General features: G+C 40.9%; 1 protein-coding gene across 1 annotated transcript in view; it reads left to right on the top strand.

Annotated features, from left to right (window-relative positions):
* KLHL32 (kelch like family member 32) overlaps nucleotides 1-14,751 on the top strand; it is a gene marked incomplete at both ends in the record, with an annotated part of 93,651 nt that extends 78,900 nt beyond the window's left edge. The window contains 4 exons of the mRNA XM_080616140.1: nucleotides 7,977-8,035; nucleotides 10,454-10,646; nucleotides 12,700-12,794; nucleotides 14,590-14,751. Coding sequence (XP_080472266.1) covers nucleotides 7,977-8,035; nucleotides 10,454-10,646; nucleotides 12,700-12,794; nucleotides 14,590-14,751 — 509 coding nt within the window. The remainder of the gene's footprint in view (nucleotides 1-7,976; nucleotides 8,036-10,453; nucleotides 10,647-12,699; nucleotides 12,795-14,589) is intronic.
* Between the last annotated feature and the right edge of the window lie 5,678 nt (nucleotides 14,752-20,429).

Genomic DNA, 20,429 nt, shown 5'->3' with positions numbered 1-20,429 from the left:
GATGCTACTACCATGCTGTGTCTAGATTTTTGTGTTTTCCTTCCCTCTTGTGGCTTATGTTTGTCAGCGTATTTATGAAAACCAAGGCTTTTTAGGAAATCGTGTTAAGTATATTAATATAAAATAATTGAAAGCACTAGAAATATCAGAGTGTGGTCCTTGCTTCAGTACATGAAAAATTATGCTGAGGATTAATTAATGTGCTTTGTTACGTAAGTGCAATGCATGCCTCTCTGTGTGTTTAAATACTATCTGCATTTATATGATGAAGCAGTGTGGTATTGTGTCCAAGGATATGCCTCTAATACAGCTGCAGAATCAGGAGAAGAGGTAAGTGGAAGACTATTAGATGAACTCTCTAAAACTTGGAAAACCAATGAAAAAAAATTTATCAGTATTGCTCGATTTATATTTGAAAATGCTACCAACATGACTTTGGTTGTAAAGTCACAGTAAGGAGCCATGTTTTAGCAGTGGAATAAAATAGACAGGATTTTTTGGTTGTATTTTGTATAATTTTTGAGAAAATGCTTAGCAGTTTTGAATTGCTAGATTTTGACAGGTTATCATGGAGTAAGTGAGCATACTATGCAATACTTCAGTAGGTTATTGATCTGAATTATGTACTCACAGATTGAGAACTGTTTTCTGTGTATTGAATAGAGTTATTTTAAAAATGAAAGTAGATGGAGATGCAATAACTGTAGCTAGCTTTCTCTTATTAATTAATTGCTTAGGGACAGAATGTAGCTCGCTGTACGTGTATATTTGGGCAGGGGAATAGTTACAGAGAGATGTTTCATTGCTCAAAAAATATCAGTAGTTACTGCTGAAAAAAATCCGCTATTCATCATCAAATATGAGGTGTTAGCATAAAAGTAATCAGTAATGCAGGAGACAACATAATTTTGAAGTATGTGGCCTAAAATTAACTAATTAAAAAATTAGTCTGCATTAGGGTTGTTTCTGAGCTGTATCCCTGCTGCTTTTTCTGGGAAATACAGGTCACCACTGAGAGTTCTCAAAATCAGTCTCCTACTACTGGCTGACAAGGTAGCCATGAAAATGTGCCCAGATTTTTAGTAAGTAACTAAATTAAATGTGATAATAGAAGTTTCTAGCCCTTGTATTTGTGTAGAGAGTCAGAAAAATATGACCCGCACATTGACCATTTACTTTATAGCCAAAGCATCAGTGCCTCTGCTACAGCCCCTTGTCTCCTAAAGGCTTTGCTAATCAAAAGCTGACTAAACTTAAGGGGTTTCTATTATTATTATTATTATTGGGATTCATTTTCACCTTTGCTGCTCCTTTGCGGCAAGTATGAGAAGGAATAAAAAAATTATAAAGCATAAAATCATGGAAATGTGCTAAACAAAATGCTGTACAAGTGTAAGCATATGCTGGCAATAGGAGATGTGTGGCCGATGTTTCAGGTGACAGAGGGATACCTAAGCTACACCACCTCTTTGCGGTTTTTAACCTGCCAGAAGGCTCAGAGGGAGTCTTCTGAACTCTGGAACTAGTTGGACCCTGTGGTCAGAACAAGTGGGTTCAGCTCTTGAGGTTTTTGAGCTCTGTTTATTGTGGAACATATATTTATATTTGTGTCATTATTATTATATTTTTTTCATAGCCCTCATTATATTTCATTTTCTTATTAAAAAAAAAAAAAAGAAGATGGGAATTCATTAAAATAATGTGCTGGTTATGGCTGGGATAGAGTTAATTTTCTTCATAGTAGCCAGTATATTTTGGATTTGTGCTGGAAACAGTGTTGGTAACACAGGGATGTTTTAGTTATTGCTGAGCAATGCTTAAACAGGGTCAAGGCCCTTTCTGCTCCTCATGCTACCCCACCAGTGAGTGGCTGGGGGTGCACAAGGAGTTGTGAGGGGACACAGCCAGGATAACTGACCCCAACTGACCAAAGGGGTATCCCAGACCATATGGTGTCATCATCAGCATACAAAGCTGGGGGAAGGTGGAAGAAGGGAGGGACATTCAGAGTGATGCTGTTTGTCTTCCCAAGTAACTGTTGCGCGTGATGGAGCCCTGCTTTCCTAGAGATGGCTGAACACCTGCCTGCCCATGGGAAGCGGTGAATTAATTCCTTGTTTTGCTTTGCTTGTATGCATGGCTTTTGTTTTACTTATGAAACTGTATCTCAGCCCACAAGTTTTCTTACTTTTGCTCTTCTGATTCTCTTCCCAATCCCCCCAGTGGGCGAGTGAGCAAGCGGCTGTGTGGGGTTTAGCTGTTGGCTGGAGTTAAACCAGTTAAATGTTGTGGTTTAACAAATAAGTTTTCCATACTAACAGTAGAGCATTGGGCAGATGGTTTGGAAATTTTATAGAAAAATGAATCTTACAGGCCCCAGTTAACATCTGACCCTGTGACCCATTTCACAAATGAATTGTATGCCACATGCTTGAAAAGCAAAGTATTTGAGTGAAAGAGAAACAAAATGCACCAAACCCTTTAGAGTTCAACACTGCTAACAATCATCCCCTATAAAAGCAGGGAAATATTTTCCATACAAGTGAAAACTTGAACTATGCCCATTTCCCTGCATCCTCCACGGCATGCACATGCAAATCTGGAGACCTACTTTTCTATACACGTTAACCTTCATCCTCCCATATAGGTGTAGTGCCCCCGGGGACAGAGAGGGGCAGGCACCCTCTGTCAGGCACTTCAGCTCTGGACCATTTATGCACCCAGATAAAGAGGCTTCCCGTCTGCCTTAAATGCTCAGGAGATTAGCACATCAAAAGTCCTCTCTGAAGCAAAGTATTCTGTTGTTTTGCAGAGGTCCAAGTTGCCTGACAGTGTGTCAGGAAGTGTGAAATCACATCCTGACTTGCACATGGAAATTCAACTTTCCCGCTAATGGTGGAGATTTTGACTAAGGAAAGGATGGGAGATCACATCAGTAGTTTTTTGAGAACTATTCTGAATTAGCAAGTGGTTTGGGGTGAAAAGTATCACCTTACTATCAGTATGCTGTTGTGAAGAGAAGAATTTTTTTTTTTTTTTTTCAGTAAATACCTATAAAAACCTTTTATGAAAAATCAAGCTTGAATAAATAGAAATTTGCACTGTCTAACCAAGTCAGGTTTTGCAGTGTGGCTAGCACAGAAATTACTAGGAGAGGAAGATTAAGTAGTACATTCAAATTGCCTCAGTGGCCTAGTCTTAGTCTGCATATAGAACAGTATTTCTTTATGATTATATTTACTTTTCATAGAATCACAGAACCATTGAATGGTTTGAGTTTGAAGGGATCTTAAAGATCATCTGCTTCCAACCCCCTGCCATGGACAGGGACACTTTCCACTAGATCAGGTTGCTCAAAGCTCCATCCAACCTGGCCTTGAACAGTGTCAGGGATGGGCCAGCCACAGCTTCACTGAGCAACCTGTGCCAGTGTCTCACCACCCTCTTGGTGAAGATTTTTTTTTTCCCCTAAATCTAAATCTACTCTCTTGCAGTTTAAAGCCATTGCTTTCTTCTGGCATTACATGACATTATAAAAAGTCCCTCTTCAGATTTCTTGTAGGTCCCCTTTAGATACTGGAAGGCAGCTATAAGGTTTCCCCACAGCCTTCTCTTCTCCAAGCTGAACAACCCCAGCTCTCTCAGCCTATTATTGTTATACTGTTTAAATAAAGATAATGGTTCTCACACCCTTTCAAGCATGGACATTATAGGTTTAATGCCATTGATTCTTTCTAGATTGAATGTAGATGTCAAGTTTTAATAATTTGAGAAAGCCTACTAGGGCTTGTGTCCCTGTTTGAAACTCAACTGCATCTGGGGTGGAACAGTGTTAATTAGAGATGGTGTCTTCCAGGGGACTCATTAGGGTGGGCTTACATGTTGAGGAAGGATTATCTTGTGTTTAACACACAGACATGTAAGAGACAAGAGGTTTCTATTTTAAAATAGGAGAGTGCCTTGGGGTGCATGTCATGAGATTCTATATATTCCCTGGATTTGCTGAAAGGAATACACATGGGAGCTCTTTGGCAACATGTAGTTTTACATGTCTCCCAGTGAACTCTGTTTCATACAGGCAGGCTAGCACTTGGGACTTCAGAGAGAGCTGTGAGATTTTCTGGGGGGTTTGGATTGAATTAGATTTCTCGAGTCATATGGGGGTCTTACTAGGACATGTTATAAATATGGATTATAAATTTTCCATTGGGAAAATGGTGTTGAATCTACTGCCTCCCACTCTTCTCTTTTGGAAGTGTCTTTATTGAAGGTGTTTTTCAGTGTAGTTTGTGGGCTAATGGGGGGCTGGAACAACCCAAAATATTTTCCGTGTGTGGAGAAGGGCTGGACAAAGTGGATCTTGAAATCCTTCAGCAACTTCCCTGTGTAGAAGGGCACTGTTGTATGAGTTGGGAAGTTATGGCTCTTGGAAGGCTTAAAAAGCAGTGTTTACAGCCTGCAAGGGAGTGAGCAACAGTGACTGTGGCAGTGGAAAAACACTGTAAACCCACAGGTTGAGTGCTGGGCTTTGGATGAGCATGTTGTCATGTCTGTAAGAGCAAGAGAGACACGGGCTTATCCTGAGGGTGCTCCTTCCCTCTAAGAAGCTCTAGTCCTCAAGGCAAGCTGCTCATATGATGCAATCATCACTCTGTTTATAAAACCCAGCAAGCGCTGCCCAAGCTGTTAACTTTCTGTCATTTACCCAGACAGACATTTTTTTTTCCTTTCTTTAACTGACGGGTTACTACCACGTGCTTGACATCAAATTTAATAGCAGAGTTTGTATTTTTAAATACTTCTTTTCAAGTGTTGTTATGATGCCTCCTTGCCTTTCCCCTCCTTTCCTCATAGAAAACACTGCAGAGAAGTTTAAGAAATTATCTTGGAATTACCCTGTTTTTGTCTACTGAGGAAACGTATTATTTTTAGTATCATGGAAACTTTTTTCCCCTTTTCCTATTTTTGAGGAGACTGCTCTTGTTTTGCCCTTTCCCAGCTGCCTGGAATATTTTAAAATAAAAAAATTAGTTCAAGAGGGCATTGCAGACTTGTTAAATTTGAATTTTGGCAGAAAATTTTAAACTTTTGCTATAGCACTTCAAAGTTAGGAGGAACTTGAGTTTGAAAATTGATGCAGATATAAGATGGCATATTTAATGACAGATGTATCTATAGAAACCTGTTAAGATGCAGATTATCCCCCTGGGGAGGGGAGATCAAAACTGCCAATCTATAAAATATACTTGTTAGGGGAAGGCATGGAATCTATCTCTGCGAGCACTTTGATTGCAGGGGACAGTGTAGCAGCATGTGGCATCATAACCTAAGAGCAGACAAATCAGCTTGATGACTTTCAAAGCCAAGAATACTGCTGGAGGCAAGGGTACTCGAGTCTAGAAGAAATTAAAACATATAGAGACTGTTATTAATTCCAGATCTATTTTTGTGTAGTCAAATCTGTATGCAAATCCTTAGCATCTCATTTTGGCAGATTAATCTAAAAGTGAAGAGCGGTATGTGAAGGGAATGTAATGATAAACCACCACAGATGAGCAATATTGCAGGGAAAAAATGTAAGCTGTGTACTTGATATGAGGGGCTCTTTGTGAAGAGAAGCAAATACTTTTGCTTATTTGATTATTTCATTATTTCACAAGAAAGCAAGCCCCTTCTTTCTCCCTCCATATCTTTCCCCCAAAATTAAGGTGTCCTTTCTGAATGGAAATACGTGACCCAGCATTGTGTTTCCAGTGCATCTCCTGTAATTTAACATTCTGGAGGTAACCACCCAAATAACTATGGTCTTTATTTCTCAAAAAACTAATCTGACATCTCATTTTTAAACAATACGCTAGGAGTGAAAATAACTGTGTAAAAGAAAATCAAACTGCAAAACAGGTATTAGAAAAGATTGTATTGTGCATGTGGCTGATGGCTGCTAACACTGTGAAGGCTGCACAACAGTGCAGAGAGAAATAACAGACTGTGGGACTAGACACAGGAGCAGTCAGTGCTTTCCAATGCGTATTCTTGCGTGTGTACTTCACAGGTGCTATGGTGGGCAGTGTGTGGCATAGTATTATGGAAACAGTTTGGAAAGAGTACATCTCAGCTGTCTCTTAGCCTGTAAGCATCTTTGAGGAGCTTGTGCTCCTATCCAAGTGTAGTCCCAGCACAGGCTGGTGCTTGCAGAGATGGACCCAAACAATACTGTTACTCCTTCCTGCTACTGCGGTTGAAGACAAGATTCTTGGATAGATTTGTCTGTAGTTTCTACTATCCATTGATGAGATTCTTGGCCTCACTCAAGTAATTTTGCAGTGATCAATGGGTACATCTGTGTTAGCAAGTAGCTCAGCCCAGTAGGAACAGATCAGCAGATAAAACTTTGGTGATGAGTTCTGTATATCTATCTACTCCATGTACAGTTCACATTTTTTGCTTTGGATTATATTTACTCTGGTTCTCTGGACCAGATGTTCCCAGTACTCAGCTGGTACAAAGCCATCACATCCTTACTTCCTATTAGGAACTGGACATCTGAAGCAAAGCTTTTGGTTTAACTTGAATACACACCAGTCACACCCTACAGCCTGAAATGACACATGACAAATGGGGAGTTGCTTCAAAATCACGGTATGGCTCTGAACCAGAATGCTGTGCTAGGTGCAGCTGGAAGCCAGAAAAGTCAGGATTCCCCAGCCCAGAGCCATGCTGACACTAGAAAAAGACCCAATGGCCTCAGTAGGAGGAGGGCCATAGGTCAGCCAGCAGGAATGAATGCAACTCTGCCACTGCTCTGTCTGAAACAAGGGATGTCCTCACAAAAAGAGGAGCATCAGCAAATGTAATGACAGATGAAATTCCTTTCTCTCATTGCTGTGGATTTTGTCTGTCATCAGCACATGCTGTTAAAACTGTAATATAAATAATTTGTCAATATGAATTTCACTGGTTTGTAACCACTGGCATGTCCTGGTTATGTCCAGCCCTTCTGGGAGGATGAAAGGTGAGGGGCGGTTCTCAGGTGTCATTTGTGGCCCAACGGTGATGGATAGCGAGGGGACTGGTACCTGTGGCCATGCTGCAGTGACACCATGTCCCCAGGAGGCCTGAGCACCCTCTGGTACATGTTTACGCAGGGAAGATTAGAAATTTGAGTCTGAAGAATTTTTCCACCAATGAAATTTGCCATTTAAAGCCAAGGGAGAACAGCATGATTGGGCATTAAACGTATACTGTATTGAGCTAAATAGTTGGTTTGAGGCATCTGTTGGGGTCAGACATTATTCTGGGCTTTTCTGAGGTGCTTTATCTCTTGCTTAAACATTATTGAAAAGTAAATGGTAGTGTTGCTTCTGGTGACTATGGAGGAACCTCCCAGTTTTAAGTCTACAACTAAGCCAGGAGATGTTCTCTCTATAATACAGGATTTCCTTCTAACGTGCAGGTAAGCACAGTTGTACAGGCTTGCATTATGCTTTCCAGCTGGCAGCAGTGTCCCACATCATGGTCCTCATTAGGCAGAGCTCCTCTTTGACCTCTTCCTTCTCTCAGACTCAAGCCCACCTTCTCCTCCTTTACACGGTGTCACACTCTGCGCACTTCTTGAACAGGGATGGGTTTTATCTTTGTGTCTTGACAACAGCTGAATGCACAGTCATGTATAAACAGATCAATTTTTATCTCAGTTTTACCCATAGAATTAGCTTTACAAAGGAAGTGTGTGTGTGGGGTGGTGGTGGTGGTGGTGGTGGTGTTGTTGCTGGTTTGCATTTCTAGATGTTTGACAAATATGCCACTTGTTCTCTTATAACCAGATTAAAAAGTGCAGTGGAATGTAAACATAAGTGGTGCTATGCAATGTAATTATGCCAGCAAATGAGCCCTAGAATTGGTTGTTTTGTTGTACCTGATCTTGGTCCTCGTTTTGCTTATGTGAAAAAATGTAACCTGTATAAACTCTTTCATAGGAGGAGTAACAAATACTGCACAATATCAAAACAGGCTCATGGTCTATGATCCCAAGCAGGTGGGTATCTGTGTTGTGTGCATTTTTTCTCATATGTTTTGCTTCAGTCAGGTCTCTTAGCAAATAAATACGATGATTTTGTAAGGCTAGAAATAATGACCATTTGAATTAGTGATGTTTTAAATCCACTTTGTGTGGATACGTGAGTTTAACAGAGTAATGGAGAAACTGACTTCTTATGTTTTTTTAAGCCCATAGGCATTAGAAACATCTTAGATTAAATACAAAAATGTGCTTTAAATCCCCTGTATTTATCAGTATTTATTTTGCTTGTTCATTTTTTGTGTAATCCAGCAGCCCTGGGCAACGTATACTTAAAGTCAATGTCACAAAACTGCTGCTTGTCACTGGCATTTCTGCTTTAAATTTCATATACAGGCTTTTTGCTTTCTGCATACTTTTAGAACTATACTACCTGGCCACAACTTATTCTGCTGGCTGCAAGGGTGCCTATCATTTCATTACCCAAGCACCTAAAATATCTTTTAGGGATTATTTCATACATTATGTATGTGTTTTGATTAGGTTAGCATGGCTCAGTAACCATTTCAGAAGGTTAGGGCATGGTTATGCCCTCTTGCTTGTATTAGGAATTAGAAGTCCTAAGCTTGCAATCAGAGTTGCGTAGCCTGATTTACACCCACGTGGAAGGGTATTGACTTTTCTGATTGTAGGATAGGGGCTTTGATTGCTTTATTTGGAACCAGATTGTGCCAAGAGATACTCCCGTATGGTTCCCACTGCCTTTCTAAACATACAGGTCCTGAAGCAGAAAGCAGGCAGTGACACACCTGCCTCTTTCTTTTTGAGGTGCAGTTTTATGCATCGATTGTACAAATGCCGATTCGTCCTAAATCCAAGTAGTAATTACAGGCAGCAACCTTACTTTGCTTATGAGCGGGACATGTGTTTAGATACTCTCTGTTGTGTATATCTTTGGCTTTGATTTTTTTTATGTGTTGACGGGAAAGTTGCACCCCAAAATACCAGTGGCAGGGCCACTTCAGCACGTCATGCTGACAGTGAAAAGCCTGGCCTGGCGTGTAAAGAGTTACGGAGGAACTGTGCGCTTGCATTCTTCAAATGAGGTCTGCTCCATGTTTGTACACACAAGCTCTTTTTAAAAATTCTGCTGGCATATTGTTTACGGTGGGTACTGGAAACCATCACATCTGCTTGCATCTCGCACAGAATCTCAATAACTCTATCATTCAGCACCAGCGCTTGCTTCTGCGCGAGGCCTTTGTGGCGAGTCGATAATGCCTGCCATCTGCCACAGAGCACACAGCTACCTGCCAACAAGCCGGCTGGGGTGACCTCTGCTTCCCCACCACTGATTAGTATTCACATGCCAGCTTATTAGAAATGACCCCACCAGGCCCCTCTGTTTCTTTGCCTTTGCAGTGCTTTGCGGCTCACCTGGCAGGCGCTGCAGTGGAGGAAGCTAAAGATATAATCAGGGGATGCAGGCAGGCTTTGCAAAACAGATGGTGTCTATAGTCTGGTGTTAAGAGAGCAGACTACTAATGCAGATATTAATGCCTAATATTCAACTATTAGACATTGAAATGGATAGCTATATATTGCAGAGGTTAAAAGGCAGTAGTATTAGAGGCTCTTGAGTTACCGCAAGCGGTAGCACATGTAACGCGAAAAATTTCATCACAGATTTTAACTTCCTTCACTTAAACCAATTAATCTCTTCCATTGTCAGGTTGTTTGATTTGGTAAGCATAGCAGAAACAATTGTTTTCTTAGGTTTAAAATGCCATGCTTTAATCCTTCTTCTTCTGTGCCTTCCTACCCCTCCCTGAACAGGTATAATTCTTGAATATTGTTAACCAAAAAGAAAAATATGCAAAAAGACATTACTTTGTAAGTGCCCACAAATAAAGGGTTAGCATTAAACCAAATACATGAATCATCTGAGAAGATTCTTTAGGAAATTATTTTTCCTGATTGCTTCATTCCCTAAGGATTAAGATCAAATAAGCCTCTGAATAACGAAAGGTAGAAGAATCTCCCTTCTCTCATAACAGAGCTAGTTGGTACAGATAATTTTAGCACTGTATAAAAGGAGACATCTAATAGTCTTCCTTAAGGAGGATTTACTGCTGAATTACAAAGAAGGAAAAAAGCTTTGAAACCTGATAAGCTAAACAGAAAAGATACAGAGCAAGAAATACTGCTAAATTAATGAATTTAAATTTGAGAACCGTAACCGTGTGTTGAAAGTCCAGTATGTCTAGTCAGCATTATAACCAACACACATTTATCATGTGAACAACACAAGTATATTCACTTGTGATTTCTGGCCAAGGGTTAGGAGGACACCAGCAACATGCTACTATTACTTTACTACTACTACAGGTATGTTTCTGAGCAGTGCTGAGACAAGTTCTGTCTTTCTCTTTTCAGAATAAGTGGTTAAGCCGTAGCCCGATGTTGCAGAGGAGAGTGTATCACTCCATGGCTGCTGTCCAAAGGAAACTTTACGTGTTAGGCGGGAATGATCTTGACTACAACAACGATCGGATCCTGGTTCGGCACATAGACTCCTACAGCATAGATGCTGACCAGTGGACACGCTGCAGCTTCAACATGTTGACAGGTGAGTATGGTACACCAGAAGGGGAAAATCCCTACTATTAAAATAAAACATAATTTCTTGTCCCTTTACATGCCTTTGGTATGTGGAACTCCATGACTTTGCTGCAATTGCTTCAGATTTAGGGACCATCACTGGCCAACAAGACACTTGATTACTGTTCTGGCATTCAGTGTTACCACCTCATAGACTAAATTTTTAAGAAGGTGCACATAAATTTAATTAAACCATCAAAAAAGGGGGTTTAAAAAAATATTAAAAAAGAAAAAAGATTAAACCATCAAAAATAGTACTACCAGTACTTATTTTTGATTCTTCAGAAGCTTGCCAGCAGTGATAGGTTTAGCTCCTTGTTTGAGAGTACAAAAGGCAGATGTGTCTCTACCATGATAACATCAGTTTGTAGTGCTTTCTACTGACATTGCAGGGCAAAACTTCCACTGAAATCCATTAACTGTCACTTATTTCTGAACGGTACCTTTTTAATGAATTACTTGAAAGGAGGTGTCTTTGTTGGAATTCTGTCAAGTCAGGGTTGAGCTGAGCAGCTCAGTGAAGTTCACTGTCATTAGGAAGAACTGTTACAGCAGTAACTTGCAAAGCATTGCAACTCACTGTCCCTGCCACCCAATCCACCAAATTTCTCTGCCACCTGATATAATTCCCAGATGTACTACCACCTTGAATCCCTGGGAGAGACAGGCATGTGACACATTCCCAGAGTAGCACCAACTGCAGCTTTGCAGAAAAGGGTGGATTTCTAGGACAGGACAGCATTAATGGTGGGGCCATTGTCTTGTACAGCAGAATTGGAGCTCAATTAGTAACAGTACTGGCTTTTACAGGAGTCCTAGGACTGAGCCTGCCTCACTCTTCATCCTTTTCAGTTTCATGTTGCATAGATTTCTGAGACCTACCACTGAAAAGGATACAAAGGATGTAGGAGCTTAACTAGAAGCTCAGGCTAGCTAGAAACAGCATGTCAGAGCAATGAATGTCTGACAAATAAGACAGTCACCTTGGGTCATTTTCCTCCTGGTAGGTTGAAAAGCTGTTCTAGTGGCAACTTCATTCTGTAAGATATTTCATTGGCTTTCTTAATCTCTGGGATGTGGAGCAGGGTTGTTTAGTTTCTGAATCTAGTCATCAGAATATTTGATGGACACTGGGGAGACAGACATAGATTAAAAAGGAGTTATACATTGTCAAACAGAACAGTTTTTCACATCCCCTTTGCTTTCCAGTTTTTATTTTACATTATTTTTATTATTTAATTTTATTATCTGGAGGTATTGACAGCCTTTGAGAATGATGTCATCTGATTTGCAGCTCCAAAGGCCCTGGCACTGCAGGCACCCTCGTTCTGGAGCTGACCTTATACCACTAAATGCCGTGAAATAGTAGCCTCTCCTGATACAACCTGACGGGTTGTTTGTATAACCTGCACCTTAAGAAGCCATGTAAGCCCTTCTTTGCATCTCTGCAACTGGTGGTAAATGTGCCTGTTGCACTGTGTAATGCAGACTTTCTTAAGGCTGTATTTATCCTTGAAAACTTCTAAACTTGTTCAGGAGATTGTTGCTATGGGGATGAGCTGCACAGCAGCTTCTGCAGTTGTCACCATACTTGTACCTGGAGGAACAGGGGGGTGAACAGGTGTGGGCAGAACGTGAGGAGCGTTCAGCTCTCTCGGCCTGCGTGTCTATCCGGATGTTCATGTGTGATAGCGTAGTAGCTGAGAGGCAGGTGGGGAGCTTGCCTATCACCTAGGAAATACATACAAAAACCTGTGTCATTGAGGAGGCAGCAGATGGTCCCCTGCATAGCCTCAGTTTATTGCTTTTCTGGGGTATCTCTCTGGACAGCACTGTACGGGGCTCCTGCAGAGAGCAAAGAACAGACCTCATGCTCCACCTTCACTCTTCCATGTTGTGAATTTTGAAACAGTCAAATTACTGCCAGGTGCATTTGCATCTTATTACAGAACTCCAACATTTGGTGTTAAAAGGGTTAATTAAAAACTGAAAGTGGTTTCTATTTTCTTTTTTTGCTTTAGGTCAAAATGAGTCTGGAGTTGCTGTCCACAATGGTAGAATATATTTAGTTGGTGGCTATTCGATTTGGACAAATGAGCCTTTGGCATGTATCCAGGTGAGTGATTAAGGTTTCTTTTAAAGTCTTTTCCAGTAATTTCACAAGGATACATTTTGCACAGAGGTTATTCAGAAAGAAAAATGCATGTGAAATGGAGAGATTAAAGTTGTTTCTCATGCAGCCACTGAATCTGCATAAACAGAGAGAGGAAATACTACGGATATTAAAAATATTTCCAGGTGAGCCAATAGATGCAATTCTTCTACGATATTCTAGTAAAACAGGATTGAGGAGTCTTTCCTTTGGCAAGGTTTGGATAAAATAATGGCTATATAGTCTCAGGTTAAACAATAAACTCCAAAAGTAAAAGGGTTGCAAAAGTGAATGATGGAGCACAGGCTAACAATTCTTTCAGCACATGTTTTCATTTTTTTTTCCTCTCCAAGTTGCCTTTCTGAAGAGCAGCCAGAGTTAACAAGTTGTTCTTTGTCAAAGTTCAGTCAGCCTGCAACCTGCCCTAGCACTTACTGCTTCAAAGCTTGCTTGAATGGAAGTTTTTTGATCCCTGCGGTAGGCAATAGGTTATCCAACAAACTCTTCTGCTATCTCATCTTGTATAAGAGCAGCTTGCCTGCAGATCCATGGCTTTCAGGTATTCCTGTACAGAAATTGGGAATTCTTATCTTCCTGAGTGTTTGAGTGAAACAAATCTGCACCACAGCCATTGCTTTGTGACCAGCTGAGCAGTTACAGACAGAAGCTCTTGTTTACATCTCAGTTTCTGCACTTTTGCTGATAAACAAAATTTTTATTAGCTTCCAACTTTTTGGATTTTAGGATTTCACCTCCAAACTGTCCCATAAGACTACAAGTTAGACTTAGCATAAAAAGGCAGTGTATTAGATGTTGCGCTGCTGGCCTCATAATAAACACTTATTAGCACATGTTTGTAAAGAATAGATAAGCAGTTAAAACCATGTTCTGGTCATAGCATAACTGTGTTTTACAAAAAGTTGTTGGATACCATACCTAATAATTGTTATTAGAAAAAGTCATTCAGTCTGCCTCAGGATATCATTAGCTGACATAAAATGCTTCAGATGGAGTAACAGCACAATATCGAGGTGGTGGTTGTACTCCACCAACGTGCTCTTTTGTAATCAGCAGGTACTTCGTTGTATTGCATCTGGGTTTAAATACTGCAAATGGTCCTGGGATCTTGCTTTCTTAAATGGACATTTGTCCACATCCCCAAACTGGTCATGAACTTGGCAGCCTGCTGAGACAATCCATGTATTAAAGGGAAAAGAAGGATAATGAGTGCTTTGGCAGAGCTGTGTGCACTGCCCCTTCTCAGTTGTTGGCAGTGTGCCTGGCTTTAACCAGCAAAACTAACCCTTTTATCTTCAAATACAGCAAAATTGAGGTTGCACTTTACTTTGGAAATAAAAAATTCCACTTTTTCCACACATATTCATTTTTTTTCCGTCATTTATTTGGCCCTTCCAGCTTTCGCAGAGCTCCCTTGCTCTCTATATACCACCAAGCTGACAAGTGATTCATGCCCTGTGGTAACAGTAGCACCTCTGCAGAGTACCTTACTTGCACGGTTGCACTTTCTGCTGCCAGGAAGCAGGATCCAGTGTCACTTGTCTTCTGCTGAGTGCCTTGACTAGCATTAAGATTTGGGTGATGAGGACACCAATACATCACCAGATCCATAAATACAATCTAAAAATGAGCTGAAACTACCTGTTGGGGTAGTTGGGGTTAATACATGTGGTGTGTGCCAGCAAGTTTGTTTAGTCTTTCTTCTGTGATCCCTGAAATATTTGTATGCTTTGGCCTGCAGGTGCTGGATGTTAGCAAGGAAGGGAAGGAAGAAGTATTCTATGGGCCTACACTCCCCTTCGCTTCCAATGGAATAGCAGCATGCTTTCTTCCAGCTCCTTATTTCACATGCCCCAACCTTCAGACTCTGCAAGTGCCTCACCACAGGATCGGCGCAATGTGAGATAAGGAATGTGCACTGCATAAAATCAGAAGTGGAGGGGAGGGAAAATCAAACCCTGTGTATAGAAGGGTTTCTCTGCATCAGAAGAATCAATCCAGACAGGCTGCTGCTTTACCTTTACACATTTGTCTTAAAGTCGGATCACAGTAGGCAGGAAGGAAGACACAAAAACTGTCTGCCCTTTCTCTCCTTTGCCTCAGATGTAGAAGCATTTACATGAGAGCGTTGGGCATTTCTGCTGGTGACTACTCGCTACCTGTCTCTACTTCATTTCCTTATGCAACTTCATCAGGCATTGTGAATACTCTCAGCTCCTCCTGGGGTGCTCTTCTTTGGAGTTTGCACGCTCAGTTGTTCACTAATGGCACTTTCAAAGCTGATATAAAGCTCTGTTTATGTTGACAAAGATGATATAATACTGTGGTAATTATGCAACTTACTCGATACCTTTGGCAAAAAGAATAGCAAATGTATTGACTTCCAATTCCAAACTCCATCGTTTACAGTTTCTCATTTAATAATACTTCATTTGACATTTAAATACTGCAAAGCAGATTAAAACAAAAATAAAAACCAAAATAGCTCTATAGTAAATAAGGAACAGATAAAAGTTATCTTAGCTGAAAGAGACACTGAAGCCTCATGGTTGAACCAAGTCTCAACTGAATGTGTTCGTTTGAGAATCTAAAGATCATTTGCGATGTCATTTACCAAGGTCTACTATCAAATAAATGTTACCTTCTGTCATATGATCAATTCCTCCTGACAGCTGCAGTCTTTTAATGGTGGAGAACGGCCTCTTTACTGTGTAATTAAAATGTGCCATTTACTTAATATTTTTAATATCCAGTTTGCAAGGGGTCACCACATTTACAATTATCAATGAACAGTCTCATTTTGTCCAACATATGGTCCCACAAATCACTGGTCTCCAGAGGCTAAACAGGTGTAGAACAATGTCAATATTTATTTATTTATTCTTTCGGTTTATATAGTGTGTCTCTGTTTCCTACTCCAGACATATGCCAGTTCACAATAAATACTCCAACCTGTTATATTTTGGCTTTGCTTGGCTACTGCAGCCCCTGTCTCTTGTTTCTGTGTTTTATTTACATATCTAACAACTTCGATGTTTGTAAATATTAACCAAGCATGTAATTAAATCTCTATTTATGATTTATGGGTACTATGCACTTCTCTGCTTTATCTACTGATCCATTCCCTGCCACTGTGCTGCCTGAGCAGACCTACGAAATTCCTACTGATGCTCATGCAGATGCCACGTGCAGAATATGCTGCAGCAGTAGCCTGCACTTGCTGGACAGGAACAGGTTTGACTTTGCCCAGTGAGCAATGTTTCCAAATCAAATGCAGCTTTTAAGGGGCTGGTTAGTGATCCAGGGAGGTGAACTTTATCACCATTTCTGTCTCCAGCTGGGCAGTGTACATGCAGAACATTACCTTTCCCAGTAGTTTTCAGGTTAGGAAGTTCTGTGGGGTTTTGTGGCTGAGCTTTCTCACTCCCAGTACATGGAGTGGAGCTGCAGCTCCACATGGAGGGTTTGCCTGGCACACTGAGTGCTAACAGCATCTCCCTTCTGCCTACATCCAGGCAGTACTTCTCTCTGACTCCATGGGAGCTGTTTAGAGTGTACCTCAGGATGTTTTATTTGTCTTAGTTTCTTTGGTCTCCTGGACATCAGCATGCAAGGGCCAGCCCTCGTAGACTTAAAAAATCTGGCTGGTGCTCTGCGTGGGCTGCATGCCCCAAGTGTAGCAAGTATTCAAAGCTCTACTGATGTGTGACTTGCAGGGACACAAACATATCTCATTTTCAAGAGAAGGGTGAGTAAAATAATCAAGAGATCCCTGGGGCTTTGAGCCTCCTCCTGGACGTACCGCACCAGGTAAGTGATGAGCTTTCACTCCGGTGCAGACCTCATATACACTTCTTATTTTGCAGGTGGTGGGAGAATTATTTCTCAGCCTTTGCAAAGCCAAGCACACTTCCAGGCAATAGTGCAAAGTATGTTTAGTATTTCTCATCATAGCTTTGAGGCTTTTATTCCTAGGCCTCATAGCTTACCACAGCTGTAAGCTATGGGATAATTTCTAAAGTGCTCCTTCTCAGGAGCAAATGGAGAGATTCTGATGGATCTGGCTGACTACTGAGTGGCAGCAGCAAACTGTAACAGAAGCCTGGGTTTGAGAAGTGGAGGGGCAGGTTCCTAGTGCACGGCAACATGTGCCTTGGTACAAGGACTGAAAGTCAGGAGTGTATGGCAAGAAAGTTATTTATCATGTTTGTCCTGCCCTTTAGACGCTTTCACTGTTCCAGTTATTACCCCCAATTGCCTGTACTGGTGAATAGCAGTTTTAAACAGCTGTGCAATTGCATTAAATTAGTTAAGGGTACCACAGCCACAGAGCCTCAGGACAACACATATGCTCCTATTAGTGTCAGGATTCTGCTCTGGCTCTTAATCATCAGGCTCCACTGATTACAGAGAAGTCTTTTCACGGCAACCTTAGCCCATAAGTTTTTGGGTCTTTTTGCTTTTGTTGCAGGACCTCCAGGAGAGATGGGGGTGCTCTGCTACACCTGAAGCCAGAAAATGCCATATAGCCCTTGCCAGGCAAGCACAAACCGGTTAGTTATTGCCAGGTAAGAAAAGAGAACAGTGTTGTGTGAGCAGAGCACACTGGTGCTAGCAGAGGCTCTGTTCTGGCTGGGGTGGGGGGAGCAGGGCTAGCAGGAGTCCTCCAGGCAATAGCTTCCACAGAGCCTTAAAACTGCCCATCTTAAGAATATTTGCATGCTTGATGGTTCCATTACTAGAGCCTGATCAGCACAGCATGAGAGCAGCTGCCAACACAAGTCAGTCGCAAGGTAATGGCGCAGGTTGCAACTGGTGAGAACTCATTAGTGCTCCAGGAAAGAGGTATCCTAACAAGTGAATAATGCAGCAGCAGGTACTAACTATGGTGTTTGGGAGCCAGTGCAGGTCTGTGTCCTGGATTCCTTGTATTTACAGATTAAAGCTACTTATATCTGCAAGTTGGATTTTGGGCCACAAAGTCTTGAGAGCTGTGCTGTGAGCTCCTGTTTTGGGCTATTTCCAGAAAGAGTGGTATTTCATCCTTTATATAGCATACTTCACCTTTAAGTCCTAAGATGTGTTATCAGCTCCTTCTAGCTATAAATAACCACAATAGCAATCAGCTGCTTTGTGCATTTTATCCAAAAAGGACACAATTGCCAGAAGCCGCAGCAGCACCAACAGCCTCTTCTGCCCCTTTGGTCTCTATTGAGCAATTCACACCCAAATGCTGACCAAAGAAATACTTTTTTGTATGTTATGAGCCAGTGTGCTTCTGCACGCTATTGGTTTTGTAATCCTTGCCTTTCCAGTGGCAGCTTATGATTTTCTTAGCTTTCAGGGAAGCTACCTGGCTCTCAGAATAGTTCAAACTTCTGTAACTCTTTTTCCTGTAAGTTTTGCTTTCTCTGGTTACCCTCCCCCAAACCTGTACAGACATTTAGTACATCAGTTGCAGAATCATGGAGAAATAGATAATTGAATATTCACACATGCAGAAACAACACAGGCAGAATGTGGAACAATGTGGAAACAAGCGTGAAAAGAGGCGGCATCTGTTTATTGAAAATTAGAATGTGGAATACAGGCAAGGTTAAAACACTTCCTCTGCAGGCAGAGCTTGTAGAGGAGGAAGACTTTGCAGGAAGTTTAGCACAGAGACTATATAAAGGACTTATCCAGTTTTATTTTTGCAAAATGGGCTGCTATTTTCTCTTTCCCAAGGATGCATTTTAAAGGGATAAAAACTGTCCACATGAAGAATGGTTTTCCAATGGAGATGATTATAGATAGCTGTTTCACAGTAATGCCAGAATTAAAATGCTTAAAATGTTAATTCTTTCTTACTGTGGGTAGATTAGGTGATGTTGCAGTGCTTCCAAATACTGAAGAACAGAGTATGTTTAGCAATACCCTCAATCCATGTAAGTAAGTGAAGGCCATGCTGATTTTTCTACCTGTGCTCACACGGGTCATGCTGTTTCTAAAAGGAATAATGAATTTAGCAAACTTGCATTTTTAATGCCTGTTTGGGTGGTGGTGTACGGGGAGGAGAGTAGAGCCAAGGCAGTGTTTGATGGACTGAAAAACGCAGGGAATGTGGTTGTGAGGAGGAATTACTCTGCTGGCATTTCCCAAGGCCTGCAATGATACCACATCTATGAATACAGGATTTGGGCTTTTAATTTTAATGATTTCTTTTTGTGCTATACATACCTCCACATTTCACAGATGAAGTCTACAAAAGGTTTACCATTTTAAAGCTGCTCAAGTAGACAAAAGCCATATCCTAGTCATTCATCACAAAACAAACTTAATTATGCTAGGACATTTTGACACTGCATCAGATTTTTAATCTTCACCATCATTTTATAACCATTGCTAACAGATGGGCTGATTACACTGAATTTGAGGTTGAAGTAATAGTTAAAAATTATAAAATATGATTACAGTAGAAATACCCATGCATACATAATTTTCAAAAGCTACTGAAAGGAGGAAAACCAGAGTGCAATAAAACCTCTTTTCTGTTTCCTGAGGGAAATACATTGCATTTAGGTGGACAGTTATCAGAGTTCCTTAAATGACTATAAGTAGTGTATGCTATTGGCAGCTCCTCTTCTGTGCAATTACAACAGATATGCAGAACCTTATTCTTTCCATAGGTCTGCTGCTCTATTCCAGCATAAAAGGCATAAATTTTTCTATTTCAGAAGCTCTTTTATTGAAACATACCTTCCCTCCCCCCCCCCTTTTTTTTTGTCATTGCAAATGAAAGCAAGGAGTAATTTAAATTACCATGTTCCTGCTCTTTAATAACAATAAGAAATGGGAAATTCTTATAAAATAGAGGGACAGCTCTGCGGGACTAATGGAAGTTGCATGTGAATGTTGAACAGAAGGTGTCTTTTTTTCAGTTATCATTTTAAGGTTACTAAAGGAAAGATAAGCCAGACTTTCCTCACCCTGCTATTGTTCTTGATGCACTGGACATCTGTTTCATGTCCCAAGGATGATAATGGGTCAGAGGTGAGCGTTATCCTGAATTCTGGAATAAGGACAATATAAAAATGAAATACGTTTTTACTCAGCTCTTACTTCTATATATTGCAAAAAGGAAAGGGCAGAGTAGTCCTCTTATACCCTGGAACAGTTCTCTGGCCAGTGCCATCAGCATACACAAATGCTGACAAAGCTCAGGCCTGGTGCACTTTAAACAGGTCTCCTGTCAACATTATTAGTGTTTCTAAATGAAAGGAGGTGATGGGCACGGACCATGCATCAGGCTTGGGGGAAGAAAAAGCTTGATGAAATGTAGTAAACTTGTTAAACCTCCATTGATGTACAGTGATCCTGTAGTTAATTAATGTTCAGAATGGCTTAATACCACCAATTTTTTGTTACATAAAAAGGGGAGCAGGACTAAGCCCAGGTGTAACCTGTTGAGGTTTCTCTCAATTTCATCAGGTACTTTATTTTCAGGATCTTTTCACCTTCAATTACAGCAGTTAGAACTGCAGTAAATGTCCATCCTGGCAAATATCCTCCTATTGTTGTAAAATTGTAATGCAGATGCTA

Source organism: Psittacula echo (assembly GCF_963264785.1).
Source record: "Psittacula echo genome assembly, chromosome: 4".
Lineage (NCBI taxonomy): Eukaryota > Metazoa > Chordata > Aves > Psittaciformes > Psittacidae > Psittacula > Psittacula echo.
Note: the sequence above shows the minus strand (reverse complement) of the source record. Positions and strands in the feature narration are given on the sequence as shown.